Here is a 20,089-nt window from a genome sequence, read left to right on the forward strand (position 1 = left end):
TTTCTCTTGGACCCAAATTCACACTAGCCTCAAGCTGGCCTTGCACTGCTATGCCATGGGAGAGTACCACTATATTTTTATTTGATTGCTTTGACTTTTATTCCACTTTTCCACAAATGTGCCAAAGCATGGCACAATAATCCAAACAAGATCAATATATAAAAACAATAAAATTACAGTAAAAGCAATCAGCAGCCCTAAAGCAGCGTGAGATGATTTAGAATAGGAGTGGGCAACTTCTGGCCCTCTGGATATTTTGTCTATAATTCCCATCAGCACAAGCTAGCAGAACCAATGGCGGGAGCCAGTGTGGTGTAGTGACTAAAGTGTTGGACTGGGAGTTGAGAGATCCAGGTTCTAGTCCCCACTCAGCCATGAAGCTCACTGGGTGACTTTGGGCCAGTCACAAACTCAGCCCAGCCTACCTCACAGGGTTGTTGTTGTGAGAATAAAATGGAGAGGAGGAGGATTATGTACACCGCCTTGGGTTCCTTAAGGAGGAAAAAAGGTGGGATATAAATGTAATAATAAAAAAATAAAAATAAATGTTGGGAGTTGTAGGCCAAAACATCTGGAGGGGCACAGGTTGCCTACCCCTGATTTAGAAAAATAATCAAAACACCAAATGCTTATTGAAATAGACTTTTAGAACTTGCTTGAAAAAGTGGAAAGAGGGTGCCTATCAGATTTTTCCAGGAAGGAGTTCTGTAACTATGGTGCCAGCACTGAGAGAGCCCTGTTCCTGGTACCTGCAAATTAAATTTCCAGGGAGGATGGCCAGTGAGCAGGAGCTTGGATGTCGAGCTTAGGACTTGGGTTGGTTCAAATGGGCAAAGGCAGGATGTGTCTGAAGCCAGATCCTCATTCTTCAGGTAAGTATAATTGAAGAACGTATGCACAACGCTAGATATGCACCCCCCCTCCCCAGTGCCTTGGGGTATATTTTCCTGTAATTTGTTGAGCTGGGGAGCAGGCAGCAGCACAGAAGAAATGGACCAGAATGAAGGTCTGACTCTGTAGGCCTATAGGGCCTCCAGCTCTTGTCCCAGTATGCTGCAATTCTTACTGCCTGTAGCATTTGTGTCACCTCTGCCACACCACCCATGGTGTATTTCTTTTTCAAATTTTGTGAGTTGTGACCATCTGGAAAACATTCCATCAGATTCTGTTTTTTTGTGTGATAATTCAGCCTAAGCAAGAGCTATTCACTAATTTCAGATAAATAACCAACTGCTGCCTGGTTAATATACACAGTCAACATGCAGGTAGTTACTGGCATAATAGCACACAGCTGACTCCCTGTAGCCAGGCTTGGCATACTTTTGTATACAGTAGAAATATGCTCAGCCAACCACATCCGTGTAAACAGTATGACTGTTGTATGTGACCAGAGCACACAGCTTAGCAGTTGAGCACATGCTTTGTATGTAGAACAGGAATGGTGAACGTGTGGCCTTCAAGATGTTGTTAGATTGCAAATCCCACCAACGCTCACCATTGGCTGTCCTGGTCAGGGCTGATGGGAATTGCAGTCAAACAACATCTGAAGGACCACACATTTCCCAGTCCAAATGTAGAATGTCCGAAGCTCAAAAAAAAGGCTAGAAAAAAATCTCTACCTGAGACCCAGGGGAGCTGCTGCCCATCAGAGTTGACAATGCTGGCCTAGATGTGTAACTGATTTGACTTGATAAAAAGGCAAAGTCTCATGTTCTCATACCAGGATAGCTATTGCCTTTATTCCCCATTTGTAAGTTTCAAAAATGGTTGGTATTAGAAACAGGATGCTGTTTCTAGACAAAACCTTGGTCTGATCTAGCGGGCTGCCAGGTCAGAACTTGAAAAGTAAGCAACAAACATAGTGCAGCTATGGAGTTCTGAGCAAAGGGTTGTCCTAGTCTGCTGAAAAGATGTGTTCTATAATAGACATTCCCTGTACTAAAAATGATAATAAAAAGTTTCATGCTCTATAATTATTGTTAATAGTGCCTTTGATTTAGACAATATATCTCTGTCTCAATGTTTTCTTAAATTAATACATGGCATCTAAGGCTCACAATTACAGTGACAAATTGTTTCAAGGACATGATCTTCTGTAATGTTGGTTTTCTGTAATGTTCTGTGTGTGTGCGTGCGCGCGCGCAGATAAGAGCTTAATGAGAGGCGACATAACAAAAATAGGCTTGTAAACATCACAAACTATTGAACAAACCAAAACCATAAAATGTATCTCCAAGATGTTTGTATTAGCATATAAATACAGCCTTGGTAAAAGCAGAATGCACTGTTTTGTTTAGTTAACTAAATGAAGGATAACACATAGGCTATATGATATAGTTATATAACTATAATATAGTAGAATAACTAGTGATCTACTGAACTCTATTGTGTGTTCACTATGTGATCATAATATCTTATGGAAATCAAATAGAGGGTCACTTTTTGAAAATAGGAAGCTGTCTTATTCCAAGTCAAATCATTGGTCACCTTGCCCAGTATTGTCTACTGCAAGGCAGCACCCCTCCAAGATCTCAGAGAGAGGTCTTTCCCAGCCTTCCAAAATCAACCCAGATTTTCCAGTTATCAAGATATTTTTTAACAGCTGACTTGAGTTTTGAGGGCAGCAATTCCGCATAAGAATATTGTGACATGCCCACTAGCTGTAATTTGACATCTGCCATGTTCACGGTAATGACATGTAATTTATGTCAACCATATGCAACTAAAATATGCAAATGAGTCCCTGCTAATATTATATTTCTAATGTGACCCTCAGTGTTGAGCAAGCTGTCTCAAGACATTTTTAAGAGAGCCAGACTTGCAGACCTCTTGAGCAGGCCTTGGACTCTCTCCCATTATTAAGCTTATGACTGCTATCAATCTGAAAGTTGTTTTCTTTTTGTATATGTGCGTGTTTAGGATGCAAATGAAGACCCTGGAGAAGATGTTGCTCTTCTTTCAGTGAGCTTTGAGGATACAGAAGCTACTCAAGTTTTTCCCAAACTGTATCTGTCTCCACGAATTGAACAGTAAGTGCAGCACCTCGTATATGATATTCCTGTTCTCATAACATTTAATTATGCCTTTTATTGTTTACGTAGGAAGTTTTGGGTAGCATAAAACTACTTTGAGTTTTAATTGACAAAAGCCAATATGATGATTAAGTGGCTATGCTGGTAAAGTCAGGTGGTAACTCTTGCCAGTTCCATCTTTAAGTGCATATTACATCAGTGGCAGTAATGTAAGTAGCCTTGTTTCCTGAAATGATATTCATTGAAGGTTCCATCCATTTCCTCTTGACACGTGTTCCATTGACCCAAAGAAACTAAACTGTATATTGGCTTTGAGTGGATGACAGATTCCTCCCCGATTCCTTAATTAGGGAAAAATATAAATGGCAGTGACAGCTTGATCCTATGCTCCTGTCAAGATGGCCACTGCTTATATTGATAGCAGCAATTCACAACTGTGAAAGAATAAGAGAACGATCACATCACCCCTTGTAAGCTTCTGAGTTCATAGGCTTACGAGTACCTAGGGCAGATCACATAGGATTGTGTCCCAAATAAACAAAGGAACAAATATCACTCCGTAGCAACTGAGCTGCTCAACAGTAGCCAGCAACTCTAACAGATGCTCATGAAAGTGCTAACTGTAATGCATCAACATCGTAATTTACATAGATGCCAACACCCGGTGTATCCATACGTCCAGGCTGCACCTCTAGTAGACACCTCATTTTGTTTTCCCATGTTCAATGGACACACTTTCTGCAGAGGAAGGGGACTATAGCTCAGTAGTAGATCACATGCTTTGCATGCAGAAGGTCAGTCCCTGGCATCTCCAGGTAAGGCTGGAAAAACCCTTGCCTGAAACCCTGTAGAGCTGGTGCTAGTCAGTGTCAACAATACTGGGCTAGACAGACCAATGGTTTGATGCAGTATAAGGCAATTTCCTGTGTGTTCTGTTACGTTATTACAACTTGTGTGCCATCTGTAGGTCATAGATATTCTTGCCCAGAGACATAAATCCGAGTACCTGTGAAACTGTCTTTGGCTGTTGACTGTTAGTTTGTGTGCACCAGTACTTTCTCTTCTCCTTTCACTATTGTTCCCATCATCCATTTCTCTTAATCTCATATAGTACTGTAGGGATGGGAGCAGAGTGATGTGGCCTTACGCTGTGGATTTGAGTATGTGATGTGTATTTCCCTCCAGCGGCATATATGTGCCTGGTACTGTGCCATGATAGGATTGTAAGTAGCCAGTTCTCCAGTGTGCCTGGTCAAGGGTGGGAATGGGGAGGTCTGTGGGGCTGTAGCTGAATATAGCAGGTATGTCAACAACTCTGTTTTTTGTGATGACCCTGCTGGATAAGATGACAAACAACTGGCTACTTTCCCAACTCTTTTGTCTACTTTTGCTTTTCCATCATGCAGCTGTGGCACTGCAGATACGCTGACATAGCTGTATGTGGAATGGTTGTCTCTTGGTGGTACAGCACAGTTTCAGATATGCTATATGACTGCAACACAGTGGGCTGTACTCTGCAAGTAGAAGCACCACTTACATTTAATCATATCCTTTTGCTGCAGTACTTAATGTGGGATAGGTTCAAGCTATAAAATGAGTTATATGTGTGTGCTGAATAGTGTTCCCCCTAAAAATGATCTAAAGTAATAAGAAGAGGCTTTTCCAGATTTTGCAATATTTCTGGGACACTATAGGAATGAATTTGTTAGACTGCAATCAGGAATCTGCAGGTATTTGTCAAAGCATATGTCAGAATATTTCACTTCAAAGTTATTAAACATTTAAAGTTAAGGAAATCAACCCTGACTGCTCATTGGAAGGACAGATACTGAAGCTGAAGCTCCAATATTTTGGCCACCTAATGCGAAGAGAAAACTCTCTGGAAAAGACCCTGATGCTGGGAAAGATAAAAGGCAAAAGGAGAAGGGGGTGGCAGAGGATGAGATGGCTAGATAGCATCACCGATGCAATGAATATGAACTTGAGCACGCTCCGGGAGAGAGTGGAGGACAGGAAGGCCTGGCGTGCTATAGTCCATGGGGTCTCGAAGAGTCAGACACGACGTAACGACTGAACAACAACACTTAACAAGCAGAGCTTCCAATAAACTGATTTTGCTCCTAAAATGGAAGCATTTAGAGAGAAAAATTCACTGCCCTCATTAGATTCCCTTCTTCCATTTTTGGAGTTGAGTACATCTCTGTTCCTTTTCTAACCTCCCCCTTTGTGCTTCTGTCTTGAAATATCTGCTTCAGAGCTTCAGGCTTACATGTACTTTACCTTAGAGATAAGCGTTCATGGAAAAAAATCTTATTTTATTTTATATCTTAATGAATGAAGCCTTCCAAGGAGAAAGTTACATATTGTGAACCTGGAAGAGAGCTTAAAGGCTTCTAAGGTTTCTAGTATCCCTAAACAGGCAAGGTATTTAAGTTGGGGAACCTGGTTGCTCAAATACCTAGTTTAGGAAACAAAAGATATTGGAAGAATGAATTGATTTCAGGAAACTGATTGAAAAGAACGTCTCCAAGTATTTTTTTATTTTTAAATTAGATATTCAGGCTGCAATCTAATATACCCTTAGCTTGGAGTAAATCCCATTAAACTCAGTACATCTTACTTCTGAGTAGACATGTATAAGAATGCACTGTCAATGTACATATACTTGGATTGTGAGTTCCTCAGATACACGATCTTGGGTCATTTGCAAAAAACAAAACAAAAAATTAATCCTTAATTAATATTAATCCTGATCGCACCATTTGGGAGTACTCCTGGACATAGCCTTGCTGCTTGATTCTCAGGTCGCAGCTGTGGCCAGGTACTTTGGGGTGTTTTTAATTCAACTTTGGGTGGTATACCCTCTGTGTCTGCTCCTGAGAAATGTGGGCTGCCATAATACTTGCCCCAATAACCTCTAATTATTGCATTGCATTCATATGGAGCTATCTTTTTAAAAAATGTTCAGAATGCTGACTAGATTGCAGACTGGCTGCAGCTGAAGCAACATAACTTCAGTTCTCAAGTGATTACGCTGGTTGCCCATGAGTTTCAATTCAAAGTGTTGGGTTTAACTGTTCAAGCCCTAAATGGTCTGACTTCAGGATATCTGAAGGAACTCTCCACCCCTCCTCTATCATACTCCCTTGTATGCCTTAAGATCTGCATGAAAAGATTCCCTCTCCTTCTGAGGTGTTGCAAGTAATAACCACAAAGGTGCACAGAAGACAGTCTGTTGCCTGGACTATTTCAAGTATTATAAGTCTTCCTCAGGGATCTCAAAATATTATGAGTTGGTGTGGTAAACAGTTTGGTTTCTCTCTCCAGTTACCCTTGAGGACAAGTGTTAATACTCAAAAAACGCTGGCCAATAAATTCTCTTTTGTGCACATTTTGAGGCCTCATCCCATTTGATTCCTGCATTTGGTGCCTTCTCTTCTTCCCTTTGCAGGTGGGAACCAGCCAGAGGGTCTTTTCCAAAGCAAAGCATTCCGAAGAACTACCTGCTCTTTGGAATACCTTGCTGAGCAGGGCTTGGCTGGTTCCCTCCCTCCCTACGTTTAGAAGGCTGATCAAGACCACCTATTAAGGAAGGCATTAAATGACATGACTGTTCTTATGTCTTGTGCTATGTTGTTTTTGGTTTCTTCTATCCTTGTTTTATTGTTCTGTTTGATTTTAAGCTGCTTCAGTGCCCTGGTTTTGGCCATGTAAATGTAATAAACAGATAGATGACTTGAATGCAATGAGCTATAGCAATGTGCTACAGCTACAAATATTGAAATGGCTATTGGAAACCAGAGCAGATAACTTTGTGAAGGGTGAGCTTAACTAAAATCCAGCAGGGCAGAAATTGAGGAATAATTCTTAAGCAGTATTAGACTTTATTTAGCAAAATATATTGTTCAGGCACCTTTTAAACTTTCTTTAGCAAGTGAGTGATTTGATTTTGAGTACAAGCCATGATAACTGATAACACTCTCATGTGAAAAGGTTAGCTTAGATGCGTGTCACAAGATTATTTTAAGGAAGTGAGTGCAAAAACTGAATTAACTAGATTACTTCATCGCTTTCGTAATGAATTCTGGAAGAATTGCCTAGCATTCTACCTGATTTATATTGCTTAAAAGTAGATTCTGACTGCAGCTAATCTAATCACTAAAGGTGTTGTGTGGAAGAATATCACACAATGTAACTATTTTGGTAAAGACACAAAACATTAATTTATTTAACGATCATCCACTTTCATTGATAACCCATGTATGGCACCATGGATTGAATTATGCCATCTGCTTATATGATGGTAATTTGTGGTATTGTAGAAGAGGATGACTGTGCTGCTCTTTTACTTTCTTTAGATTTTTGCCTCATGAGTTTTGCAGGTAAAGTGCATACAAATAGTAGAGGATCTGAAAGGCCAAATCTTCACTTCATGCATATGGCATCTCGTGTAAAACATGAAAAGTCATTTCAGTTTGATCTTTCTTGTATTGCTCACTTTTGTGTTAACATTTCAGAAGGGTAAATATATCTTTCTAAACATAGACTTAATCTATCACAGAGTCTTAGATGTTCAGGTGAAATTGCTACTTGTAATCATAATTGTGTCAGAACTGTAAAAGGCCTCCAGAAAACTACAGAGTTTACTTTAGTGGCTACAGGGCATGACATATTTTGTTTAGATTTGTGACTTCGGGGGAGTTTGCAAGCGCTGTTAAAGTTCATTGTTGAATTTTATATATAAACAAATTCACAAAGAGCTGCACCTAATTGATCTTAAAACACTAACAAATAACCCATCTTAGAAGTATTTTATGGAAAAAATTAAGAAAATATATCCAATATCTGTTTTCACATTTCACATTAATGCAAAATAGGCAAGAAACATTATTTTGATCTTCCTTTCAATAAAACATCTTTTAGTGAGGTGTGACAGATGCACTTGGAGTAGACCCTATCCTAGTTTCATAACCTGCTTCCCTCTTTTCTGTGCCCTGTGCTGCACAGAATGATTGCAGTTTAGATAGAGGTCCCACAATGGCTACTAAAGGAGACAGCTAATCAAAAAAGAGAGCAAGAACCCACTCACCTCTTTCAAGTTGGAGCCAAGTTGGTTTACAACAATATTTTTAAATCCTTTTCTCTTTGCCTCTTTTTGTGAAAAGGGTAGCCTCTTACTTTCCCTGAAATTTCAAAGGTAGAAGAAAGGGATGTTTTAATGAGATCACATACAATCTGGTCTTTTTCTGGCCCATGTAAGATTTAAGGAAGGTCAACTGAAGACAGCAGCTACAAGTGAGAAATTCAGAATCAGTATTACTACTGTTAAATAGATGATGATGTAACAACAGACACCCATGTTATTTGGAAAGGATGAATGAGGCTAAATGACACATGGCTTTGACCATTCAGCTGTCACATTGGGTGTGGAGATACTTCATATTCCTGCTGCCTCCCTTTAAAAAAATTTTTAAGCACACTGTATTAACAGGAGTTGCATATTTACATTATGATTACACTAACCACTGAATTCTTGTCTGACTCATTCTACCCAACTGTTTCCAAATTCGGGCAGCAAATTAAGTTCACTTGCTCATGTTTGGGAGAGCAAACCGATTGCAGAAATATAAATCCCCAGGGAACTCTTTCCAGTAAGTAGTCGTCTTTTTATTACCAGTATACTGTAGCTTCCTCTGGCTTCCAGTATGCTTCAATAAATAAAGGCATTAGATAAGGAGATCCATCTGGTAAAGTCACAGAGAAACATTTATAATGGGTGGAAAGGACTTATAAAACAAAATTTTAAAACTATGCTATTATCTCAGGCATAACCATGTTTATTAATCAGTTTTTTTTCGCTAGTCCATTCAAATATTAGGGAACGATGAAAGATTTGCAGGCTGTAGTCCTTCTGGCACCTTACGACTTAGTATGCAAAACAATTGTCTGTATATCTGCCCAGAATGGGTACATGATTATCATTGTCTTGTATGGTGTCCTTCCTAATCAGACTCATCATAACCACATCTGCTGGCACAGGAAGTCCTAAGAGAAGGCCATAAGGGATTTCAACTTTGTGGCGGCAACTTCACTTCAAAGTGGTTCACATGACCCTACTGCTAAATTTTTCTGTGCGCTGTGTAGTCTCAGACAATGTAGAAAAACATTTTAGGCTCTTTGACTTGATGCACTCATGCATACTGATTCAGTGAGGTAGGAAGCTGCTGTTGCTAATTAAAATAGTCCAATTTCTGTAGTGTTTTATGAACATCATCTTTTTGAAGGCAGTTCAGAATCACAGAATCATAGAATCATCAAATAGTAGGGTGGGAAGGGGCCTACAAGGCCATCGAGTCCAACCCCCTGCTCAATGCAGGAATCCAAGTCAGAGCATCCGTGACAGATGGCTGTCCAGCCTCGTCTTGAATGCCTCCAATGTGGGAGAGCCCACCGCCTCCCTAGGTAATTGGTTCCATTGTCGTATTGCTCTAACAGTCAGGACGTTTTTCCTGATGTTCAGCCGGAATCTGGCTTCCTGTAACTTGAGCCCATTATTCTGTGTCCTGCACTCTGGGATGATCAAGAAGAGATCCTGGCCTTCTTCTCTGTGCCAACCTTTCAAGTACTTGAAGAGTGCTATCATATCTCCCCTCAGTCTTCTCTTCTCAAGGCTCAACATGCCCAGTTCTTTCAGTCTCTCCTCACAGGGCTTTGTTTCCAGTCCCCTGATCATCTTTGTTGCCCTCCTCTGAACCCTTTCAGTTGGTCTGCATCCTTCTTAAAGTGTGGTGCCCAGAACTGGACACAGTACTCCAGATGAGACCTAGCCAGTGCTGAGTAGAGGGGAACTAGTACTTCCTGGGATTTGGAAGCTATGCTTCTATTAATGCAGCCCAAAAGAGCATTGGCCTTTTTTGCAGCCACATCACCTTGTTGGCTCATATTCAGCTTGTGATCGACAACAATTCCAAGATCTTTCTCGCTTGTAGTGTTGTTGAGCCACGTATCCCCCATCTTGTGACTGTGCATTTGGTTTCTTTTTCCTCGGTGCAGAACTTGGCATTTATCCCTATGAAATGTCATTCTGTTGTTTTCTGCCCAGCGCTCCAGTCCATCCAGATCACTTTGAATTTTGTTTCTGTCTTCCAAAGTATTAGCTATCCCGCCCAATTTTGTGTCATCTGCAAATTTGATCAGCGTTCCCTGCACCTCCTCCTCCTCCAAGTCATTAAGAAAAATGTTGAAGAGCACTGGGCCCAGGACTGAGCCCTGTGGTACCCCACTCATTACCTCTCCCCAGTTTGAGAAGGTCCCATTGATAAGCACTCCTTGAGTCCGATTCTGTAGCCAACTGTGGATCCACCGGACCATTGTTTCATCTAGCCCACTTTGAGCTAGTTTGCTCATCAGGATATCATGGGCACTTTGTCGAAAGCTTTGCTGAAGTCGAGGTATATGACGTCTACAGCATTCCCACGGTCTACAAGGGAGGTTATTTGTTCAAAAAATGAGATCAGATTTGTCTGGCAGGACTTGTTTTTGACAAATCCATGTTGGCTTTGAGTAATCAATGCATTGTTTTCAAGGTGCTTCCAGATGGATTGCTTTATCATCTGCTCCAGAATTTTCCCAGGGATTGATGTCAGACTGACTGGTCTGTAGTTCCCAGGTTCCTCCTTTTTACCCTTTTTGAAGGTATGGACAACATTATCCCTCCTCCAATCATCTGGCACTTCCCCCGTCCTCCATGATTTCTCAAAGAGAATAGACAGCGGTTCTGAGAGTTCTTCTGCCAGTTCCTTTATTACTTTAGGATGCAGTTCATCTGGCCCTGGAGATCTGAACTCATTCAAAGTAATTAGGTGTTCCTTGACCATATGCCTATCGATCTCAAGCTGCAATCCTGCCCCTTCAGCCTGTACTTCGTAGGAATGACGGAGAATTCCGCCACGGATCTTGGTGAGGCCGAATGCCAGTGCATTCGGCCCCTCGAAATCTGTGGCGGAACAGCCTGCCACCCCCCCCCCCGCAGATTCCCCCCCCCCCCGGGACGAATGTTCTGGGCGGCGGCGGCAGCTGGTCTTCCAACCGGCTGCCGCCACCGCCATTTGCAGTCTTGTCGGGGGGGGGGGGGTTTACAGAGACATGATAGGCTACATAAAGATTTACATAGCCCATCACAGCTGGGTTAAAAAAAAAACAACTCGTACGCAAATGGCGGCAGCTACAGCTGCCGCCATTTGCATTCCTTATTTTTTGCAGTCTTAGTCTACGTAAATATTTACGTAGACTATGACGGCAAAAATAAAGGGGAACACAAATAGCGTAGCGGGCGCTATTTGCGTCCCTTTTGATTCGCCGTTTTAGCCTACATAAATATTTATGTAGGCTAAAACAGCGAATCAAAAAGTTCCCCTTTATTTTCGCCGTCATAGTCTACGTAAATATTTACGTAGACTAAGACGGCGAAAAATAAGGAATGCAAATGGCGGTGGCTGTAGCCGCCGCTATTTGCGTAGGCGGGTTTTTTTGGGTTTTTTTTACCCAGAGCCCTCCGCGGCCAGAAATCCGGCTGCGGACGGCTCTGGCCTGGGCCTGGCCGGCTGCTCCACAGAGCTGCCGCGGAGCACAACTGGCCGTCGAGGATTCTGGGGGGGAGGAACGGATCGCCTCCCCCCCCGGTTGAGGATTCCGGGGGGAGGGACGGAACACCTCCCCGCCCCATGAACATAATCCGCAGAAAGGTAAGTGACTTTCGTACATCCGTAGTACTTCGCATTTGCCAGGGGGGTCATAGACCCTCTTTTGGGAGAAGACTGAGCCAAAGTAGGAATTCAGCACCTCTGCCTTTTCTTTGTCATCTGTTATCATTTTGCCATCCTTATTTAATAGCTGAACAACCATTTCTTTCCTCTTCCTTTTACTATGCACATAGCTGAAGAAAGCCTTTTTGTTGTTTTTAGCATCCCTCGCTAACCTCAGCTTGTTCTCAGCTTTAGCCTTCCTGACGCCATCCCTGCAATTCTGTGCTACCTGCCTGTACTCTTCCTTTGTTACTTGGTCTTCTTTCCACTTCCTATATGTGTCCTTTTTTGTTTTCAGGTCATCCCTAAGCTTGTTGTGAAGCCGCATTGGCTTCTTCTGTTGTCTTCCACCTTTTCTTCTTGTTGGAATTGTTTGTGATTGTGCCTTGAGAATTTCCTTTTTTAAAAGCTCCCACCCATCTTGGACTCCTTTTCTCGTTAGCGTCGCTTGCCATGGGACCTTACTGATCATTGTTCTGAGTTTATTAAAATCAGCTTTCCTAAATCCAGGGTACATGTTTGACTACACTCAGCTTTTGCTTCCCTTAGAACCAAGAACTCAAGTACAACATGGTCACTTTCCCCCAGAGTTCCTGTAACTGCTACTTTATCCACTAAGTCATCTCTGTTGGTTAGGATGAAGTCAAGGATAGCCGATCCTCTAGTTCCTTCCTCTACTTTCTGTAGGAGGAAGTTATCCACCACACAAGTCAGGAATTTCCTGGAGGGCCATGTTTTGCAGAATTTGTCTCCCAACAAATACCGGGGAAGTTGAAGTCCCCCATTACTAGTACATCATGCTTCCTTAAAACATTGGCTATTTGCTTTTCAAAAGTTTCATCCTCGTCTTCTCCTTGGGTGGGTGGCCAGTAGTAGACTCCAACCACCAGGTTCCTTTTATTCTTTGCTCCATTTATTTTGATCCTGATGCTCTCGATGGGGCTACCAAGCTCATCCTCCTGTATTTCTGTGCAGAGGTATGTATTTTTCACATACAGTGCAACCCCACCTCCCTTTCTGTTCCTCCTGTTCTTTTTGAACAAGTTATATCCTTTAATTGCTCTATTCCAGTCATGAGAGTCATCCCACCAAGTCTCAGTTATACCTATCAAGTCATAATTTCCCTCCTGTATTAAGAGTTCAAGTTCGTTCTGTTTGTTTCCCATACTCTGGGCATTAGTATATAGACATCGAAGACCATGTGCTTCATAGTCTGGCTTTCTTCCTCCATGTGTCTGAGGACTATTATTGGGCGCTATCAGAGCTGTTCTCTCTGTTGCAGTGCATGCGCCTACGTCCATTGTTAACCCCAACATTACATCTCCCTTCCCCGTAGGATTCAGTTTAAAGCCCTTCTGATGACGTTCTTCATGCTGTGGCCAAACACATTCTTCCCATCCTTTGTGAGGTGCAACCCGTCCCTTGCCAACAGCCCATCTTCCAGGAAGTATAGCCTGTGGTCCCAGAATCCAAATCTCTCTCGTCGGCACCACCTTCGTAGCCAGTCATTCACCCGGAGTATTTTTCATTCCCTTTCGATCCCTCTTCTAACTACTGGAAGGATGGATGAGAAAACTATCTGGACCTCAAAGTTCTTGAGTTTCCTTCCCAAAGCTTCAAAGTCTGACGTGATTTCTTCATAGCTCCGCTTGGCGGTATCATTTGTTCCCACATGGATGAGAAGAAAGGGATACCTGTCAGTGGGCTTTATGAGTGCAGGCAACCTTTCAGTCACGTCTCTAATTCGTCCTCCCGGGAGACAACATACCTGGCGAATCCACGGATTTTCGTGACATACTTGGGTCTTGATCCCACGCAGCAAGGAGTCTCCCACTACTACCACTCTTCTCTTCTTGTTGTTGTAGGCCTGGGTTTCATCACCTCTGTTTGACTGACCTTCAGCCTCTTGCTCACTCTCATGTAGGTTCCCCTGTGATTCTTCCTCTGCAGGTTGTCCTCCAGTCTCATCCACAAGTACCTGGAATTGGTTCCACAGCTCCACTGCTTCCACTGGCGCAGAGTGGCGTCTAGTTCTTCTCCTCCTAACTGTCACCCTTTTCCAAGAAGTATCCTCTGCTCCATTTTTCTTCACCTTGGCATTTCCCACTTCTGCCTCATCTTGCTGTTGCTCTTCAAGCTTCTGGTCTTCCCTTTGCGCTGTAGTTCCCTCATTCTGTCCAAGAACTCTTCGTGTTCTCTTATTCCCCGGAGGGTCAACAGTCGCCACTCCAATCCACTTACTTTTTCTTCCAGCAGCGTGATCAACTTGCACTTGTTGCAGGTGTAGGCCATGTTGTTCTCAGGCAAGAAAACAAACATTGTACACACCTTGCAGGACCTGGTCGCTCGCTCTGGTCTCTTGCTCTCTGGGAGCTTGCTTGCTTCTGTAGTCCCTGGACCAGCTAGAGCAGCTTGCTCTGCTCTGCTCAGCTGGGAGGCGGGAAACAGACTGAAGCTTCCCACCCATTCAGCTGCTAGAAGTACTCAGGCCACACACACACCCAATTCAGTTGGAGCTCTCAGAACTTGTGTAAAAAAAAAAAAGTGACCTTGGGGCACGTTTTATGGTATAAATTGGGAGCCTGACATAATCTAGGCATGCTTTTAGTGGACATAGCTCCCAACATGGGCCTATCTTATATTTTGCACAGACCTCTTTTGCATTTTAGGCCTGCTTAAAAAATTTTTCCAACTCTAGCCTCTGGGAAGTCAAGTCCTGACACCTTGGCTTAAAACTGTTCCTTGGGCATAAGTCAAATAGGCTTAGTGTTTGTGCCTTCATTAACCAGGACAAAATACTCTTTAGAAAAGAACCAGTCTTTATGCAGGTACACAAATCCTACACAGGGGGGAATTGAGTTTGCACCAGCCCAGCTCATGTGCATCAGCCCTATCTGACGTTGGTCCTACACGCAGACAGCACAGTTTTTATGGGCTCTATTTACAAAACGTGGTGGAATATAGGTTGAACAAGCATGGCTTATGCATGTTTGGCTAGTCATGTTTGCATAAGAGCCTATACACAGCCAGTGAATATCAGGTATGGGGCTGGGCGGGGAGGTGTTGGGCTGCAAGTTGCCAGTCCTGCACCGTCCATAGGATTTGAATGTCTGAATAGGCTATAGCATCATTATAGGGAAAATATGTCCATTCAACCATGCTAGCACATTTTTACCCAAATGAGCTGAAGCATCCACAGTGGGAAAGAAATAGACTGAAACAGAGGCTATTGCTGTAATGCATCCATTGCTGTTGTCTGTTTGTGCAGAACCTCTTTATTAATTTCACCTTTCAAACATAGTTCTCCCTGGAGAATATTGCAGTTTGCTTTGGGAGTAGGTTCCTCCCTTTGACATTGAGAGAGAGTCAGGCAACCTTTGATGCTTTGAAAGGAGAGGTTCCCCTAGACCAGACTGCCTAGCATTGGAGGCATAGGGATTGATCAGAGCTTTGGACAGATCAACAGCAACAACTTTCTCTCCAACCAGCTAGGAAAGAAAGGGGCAGTGCAGTGTCGGAGGTTCACAGTGTTGGGGAGCATTCTGCAGGAGGACCAGTCAAGGTTCTGGGCAGCTCACCAGCAGTGCATTATTCACAGGAGTGTGTAGAGGGAATCAGTCCAGACCACTGCAGGGTTCTCTGCTCAGAACTTCGGCTTCTCATTCACCTCTGCTGACTTCTGGGGAAAACAGGTCAAACTGTTTCCACGGAGATCAAGTAGCGTTCACTCTTCTGTCACCTGTACCGATGAATCTTGCATAGAGTATCCCATGGCTGTTCAGAGGCCTAAACTAGCAAGAAATTGCCATGGTCTTGGTACTTGGTCTGCCTCCCCCCCCCCCCCCACTGGCTGTGCAGGAAGCTGGACCACAGGTATCACCACATACCTTATTGGCTACACTTCAGGCACCAAAGCATGGTAGTGCTGCGATGACAGGGATGAATATTAGGGACCCCTGCTAACATAATGCCCAGGCCCTGATTGCAACTGTAGAGCAGACCCCGGTAGAATTTCTGAGCAGTATGCATGCCATGATAGCAACAGAGATTAAATTGGGGCTTTACCCTTAAAGGAGGGAAAGCACATCTCTGAAGGCGCAGAGAGAAGAAGGGAAAGCTTGGCAAAGGTTCCCAGGGCAGATAGAGGAGGGAACACAATTCCACCAGCAGTTCCTCCTCTAGCAAATCCCCTTCCCTAGTGATTCATTCCTCCTCACCAATGGTTTGCGCTTCCAGTGAGGAGACACACAACAGAGGAAATCAGGACAAGCATTCATTGGCTGGAGCAAAGGCCATCAAGCTGGTTCTGATAGCCTTCTGTGACCTTATCCAAGCTCACCGTGTTTTAGTCGGGATGGATGTCTCTACAAAAGCCTTACCTAAACACACAAGGCAGAATGTATACAACATCTCTTTTCCAGGAAGCCAGCACCACAATGGAGTGGGGCAATGTTGGCTTCAGTCCATGAGGGCAGAACACCTGACAGGAACAATATACTAGCAGACTGGCTAAGCTGGACATCGATACAGGAAGCAGAGGAGGGCCTCAGCCCAGAGGCTTTCTGGATGGTGACTCAGTGATTCAGAAGGCCAAAGGTAGACCTATTTGCCACTGCAAGAAACAACCAAGTTCTAAGATTTTTCTCACAGCACCCATTTTCTGCAGGCATAAGGGGCAAATACACTGGAGGAGCTGTGGGCAAAGGTGCCTCTATGGGATTCCCACATTACTGATGATCCTGGGAGACCTTGAAGATACCGAAGTTGGCAGCAGAGGTCATATAGGTGATATCTCACTGGCTGAGGCTGTCCTGGTTCCCAGCCCTTCTGAATATGTCTGTCCAGGAATGCGGAAGGCTTCAGCAGAGTTCAGCAGTGCATCCTTGCCCAGAAATATTTTAGCTGACAGCCTGGAAACTGAAAGGTGGGTCTTAGAGGAGCTGGGTTACTCAGAAGGGGTGCTCAAGTGGCCTAAAGTCTAGAGGCTTGAGTAGTCCTTTCCACTCTTCCGATATGGGAGATAGAGGCCCTTCCCCTTACAGAGCAACTAAGATGTCTTGACTGTGCTACTCCCAAAGCAAAGTGGAATGCCCTCCATGAGTCAAGGAAAGCAGGTATACACTATAAGTAATTCCTTTGATCAAAAACTGTATAATTGGATTACATAAATGCAAAAGTATGCAAGGATTACAATAAGCTAGAAAAGGTTCCTGCCATCACTGTTTGTCACATTCACTTTGTTTTCCTCTTTGCTCATCAAACTTCTCTGTGAAGATAACTGGGTGAAAGCATCTAAATTTTACCATTTGCTTAGGGGCTGTTTGCATTTACATAACAGCATGTTTCCATAAATACTTAACTCAAAGATAGAATCGCACATGACTTGATTTTTTTTTCTCTGTCAGTTTTTCTTAATCTCCCAAGACGTGTGAAGTCTAAAAGCTGAATCTATATCTTTTTGGCTTTGTGTATGTGTTGTTTAACTTTGCCCGTAATGTTGAAAACATTTTGAACTTGGAAGTCCATCTTGAGTCACACAGATTCCTTCTGGCCTTCCTCGTAGACCAATAAAAAGAACATCCCATCCTCTAAAGGCTAAAACTTGAATTTTGCTCTGTTAAAGCTAAACAAAAATTATACTGACAGCTGGCTTTCTCAGGAAACACACATGCACACACATATAGTATAGTATTAAAAAAATTCTTAAGGAACACTTATTATAGGATTATCTTGTACGCATATGTGTGTGACTAAATAATTCTAATTTTACTGTTTCTATATTGATAAAATGCTAAAACTGAATAGACCAATCATTGTAACTTGGTTTGACTGACAAATTAAGAGAGGGGACTCACAAAAATACCTCTCTTTAAAACAAAACAAAAAAACCCACTGCAATCTGTAACATTTTGCTATACTGTTTTCAAAACCTTTGGTTATAATTGACATCCTTGTTTAAATGCTCAGTGAAATGTTTATGAAGGGAGGCTCTTATGCTGGTAATATGTGATGAGTTGACAGTTCTGGAAACTGAAATATCTACCGGTATGTATGCATAAGGTGGCAAAGGTCATGAAAAAGGAAAAGAGGATAATAAATGGTATATGGTAGTGATGGGGAACCTGATACCCCATATGTTGTTGGACTCCAACTCCTATCATTCCTGACCTCTGGCCATTCTGGCTGAATCTGATTGGGCCATATCTGTAGGCCCAGAGATTCCCCAACCCTGCTATGTGTATGGTAATGGGGCAAATAAACCAACACTGGGAAAATTTGAGGATGCCCCAAAATTGGGAGAAACCAGGATTTACCTGAAGATTGGGCAAAAGCAATTAGAAAATTGTTTATAGTTTAAACACTGAAATGGCTTCCAATATTGAACGTAGGTCTCTCTTTCTCTCTGGGCCACTTCCCATGTTACAGTTTAAATTCACAGTGTCCCCTCCGTTCACTTCCATAAAGGACTTTATAATGTAGGAAAATGTAGAACTCAGTGTCAGAAACAGGAAACTACAAGAATCCAGGCTATTTCCTTTTTACTACATTTGTTGCCAGGAGTGGAGCCATAGGTCACTTCCGCATCAAAACGGCATTTTGTGCACCATAAATATTACTTTGATGATTCATAGGATTTAAATGTATATTGGTGATGGGGTGTAGGTGACTGAGGATTGCTTAGAGAGCCTTTGAAATGGCCTCTTCCTTATATGGCAAAATTGAGAGGTTTTTGTGGGACATTGTTTTAGCTGTTTTGTTATAATTTGTAGTTATAATTGAATAATAATACTTTTCATGTTCAGTTTTCACTGTAAAAAAAAAAGTGGAACATATAAATAGATGCAACTCTAAAGCAGGGGTGCAGAACTTCTTACAGCTCAAGGGCCAAATTCCATTTCAGAGAAGTTCTTCAGGAGCTGCATTCCAGTGGTGGGCAAGGCAAAAGGAGCAAGGCCAAAATACTAAAAATACAAGCATATTTTAGAGCTCTTAACTGCCGGGAATTACCGTAAGCCTTAAGAGAAACATTTCAGCCTTTTAGAATGGGTAAAATTGCACCAAAGCCGGGAAACTACCACATGTTTGGTGGTTGGGGGAAGGGGGGTTGGACAAGGGGAATGGGGGATGACACTCTTGGAAACCCCAGGTGGGCCGGATTTGGTCCCTGGGCCTGAGGTTCTGCACCCCTGATGTAAAGCCTGGGGATAAAGATCTTACATGATCCTGCCCTCTTCCCTGAGCCTTTATAAACCACCACTGCCTTTTTTTAAAAAAGAAGAATCCTGTGTTTTCACTGAGAGCTGACTTGGAGGCCTCTTCCTTAATTTTAATAAATAGTAAATAAATATTGAATTCACTGTCTGTAGTGAGTTTGTGTGGCTATTGAAAACTCACCGAATGTATAAACTACCTTTGTTTTTTCCCCTGGAGTTGTTGTGTTTTGTTCACACTTATTTTCATATACAGCATTTGTGTATGAAACGATGGGGCTTGTTGAGATGGGTGAGCATTTCCTACCCTTTGCCTTCATGGAGATGTAATGATGTTTCAGAATGTTATCCTTTCTGATGTCCACTGTGAAATTGGCAGGGTGTACATTATAAAAATTATGGGTTAGATCCAGTGTTTCTTCTCACCAACAAGAGAATTCCCTGAATGGAGTTCTGTTTGGGACACTCCAGCCGGAAGCTGTGGGGGAAACGAGTTTCACTGATTCCACCCCCTCATCCTGTAGTCCTCTGCATCATCTCCCACGCTGTTACAGAGGATCCCCCAACCCTCCAGAGCAGATTTTCAAGAAGCATAGGAGATTGCAGAGGGAGGGAGGAATTAGTGAAAATAGACTCCTCCATTCGGCCAGTGGAAATGCTCCGCTGGATTAGAAGCCTTCTGTGGACAGAAGGAGCCTCTCTATCCATGAGAGGCAGATTCTGGATTTAACCTGGAATGTGTATGTGAACATCTCCACAGGCTTTGACATGCTTAGAGTAGAAAAAAGTATTAACTATAGATTTGAAAGTTCAGAGGTATCAAAGACTCTAGATAAATGGGTGCAGTAATGCCTCTTGAGAAGTCAGGTTTCAGTTGTTCCCCCATGTATTTGGCTGTTGCATAGCACTATACTTAAATTAGCAAACTTAAAACTTTGTGTTATTTGCATCCAAATATTGGCTTTCTAGTTCGTTTTTCTTCATCACATAATGAAATCTAATCCTCTCATTAATTGCAGTATTTGAATTCTGGGTGCATATG

The 20,089-nt window shown here is 42.6% G+C and overlaps 1 protein-coding gene across 28 annotated transcripts in view; it reads left to right on the forward strand.

Moving 5' to 3' along the window:
* BABAM2 (BRISC and BRCA1 A complex member 2) overlaps positions 1-20,089 on the forward strand; it is a 205,778-nt gene that overhangs the window by 74,563 nt on the left and 111,126 nt on the right. For all 28 annotated transcript variants that reach the window (XR_014786900.1, XR_014786899.1, XR_014786894.1 and 25 more), the window contains one exon: positions 2,920-3,029. Coding sequence is in view for 19 of the 28 variants with exons in the window: in XM_084828564.1 (XP_084684690.1) it covers positions 2,920-3,029 (110 nt within the window). In the remaining 9 variants the exon portion in view is untranslated. The remainder of the gene's footprint in view (positions 1-2,919; positions 3,030-20,089) is intronic.

Source organism: Heloderma suspectum, chromosome 1, assembly GCF_057233095.1.
Source record: "Heloderma suspectum isolate Gila_16-S chromosome 1, 16-S_ref, whole genome shotgun sequence".
NCBI lineage: Eukaryota > Metazoa > Chordata > Lepidosauria > Squamata > Helodermatidae > Heloderma > Heloderma suspectum.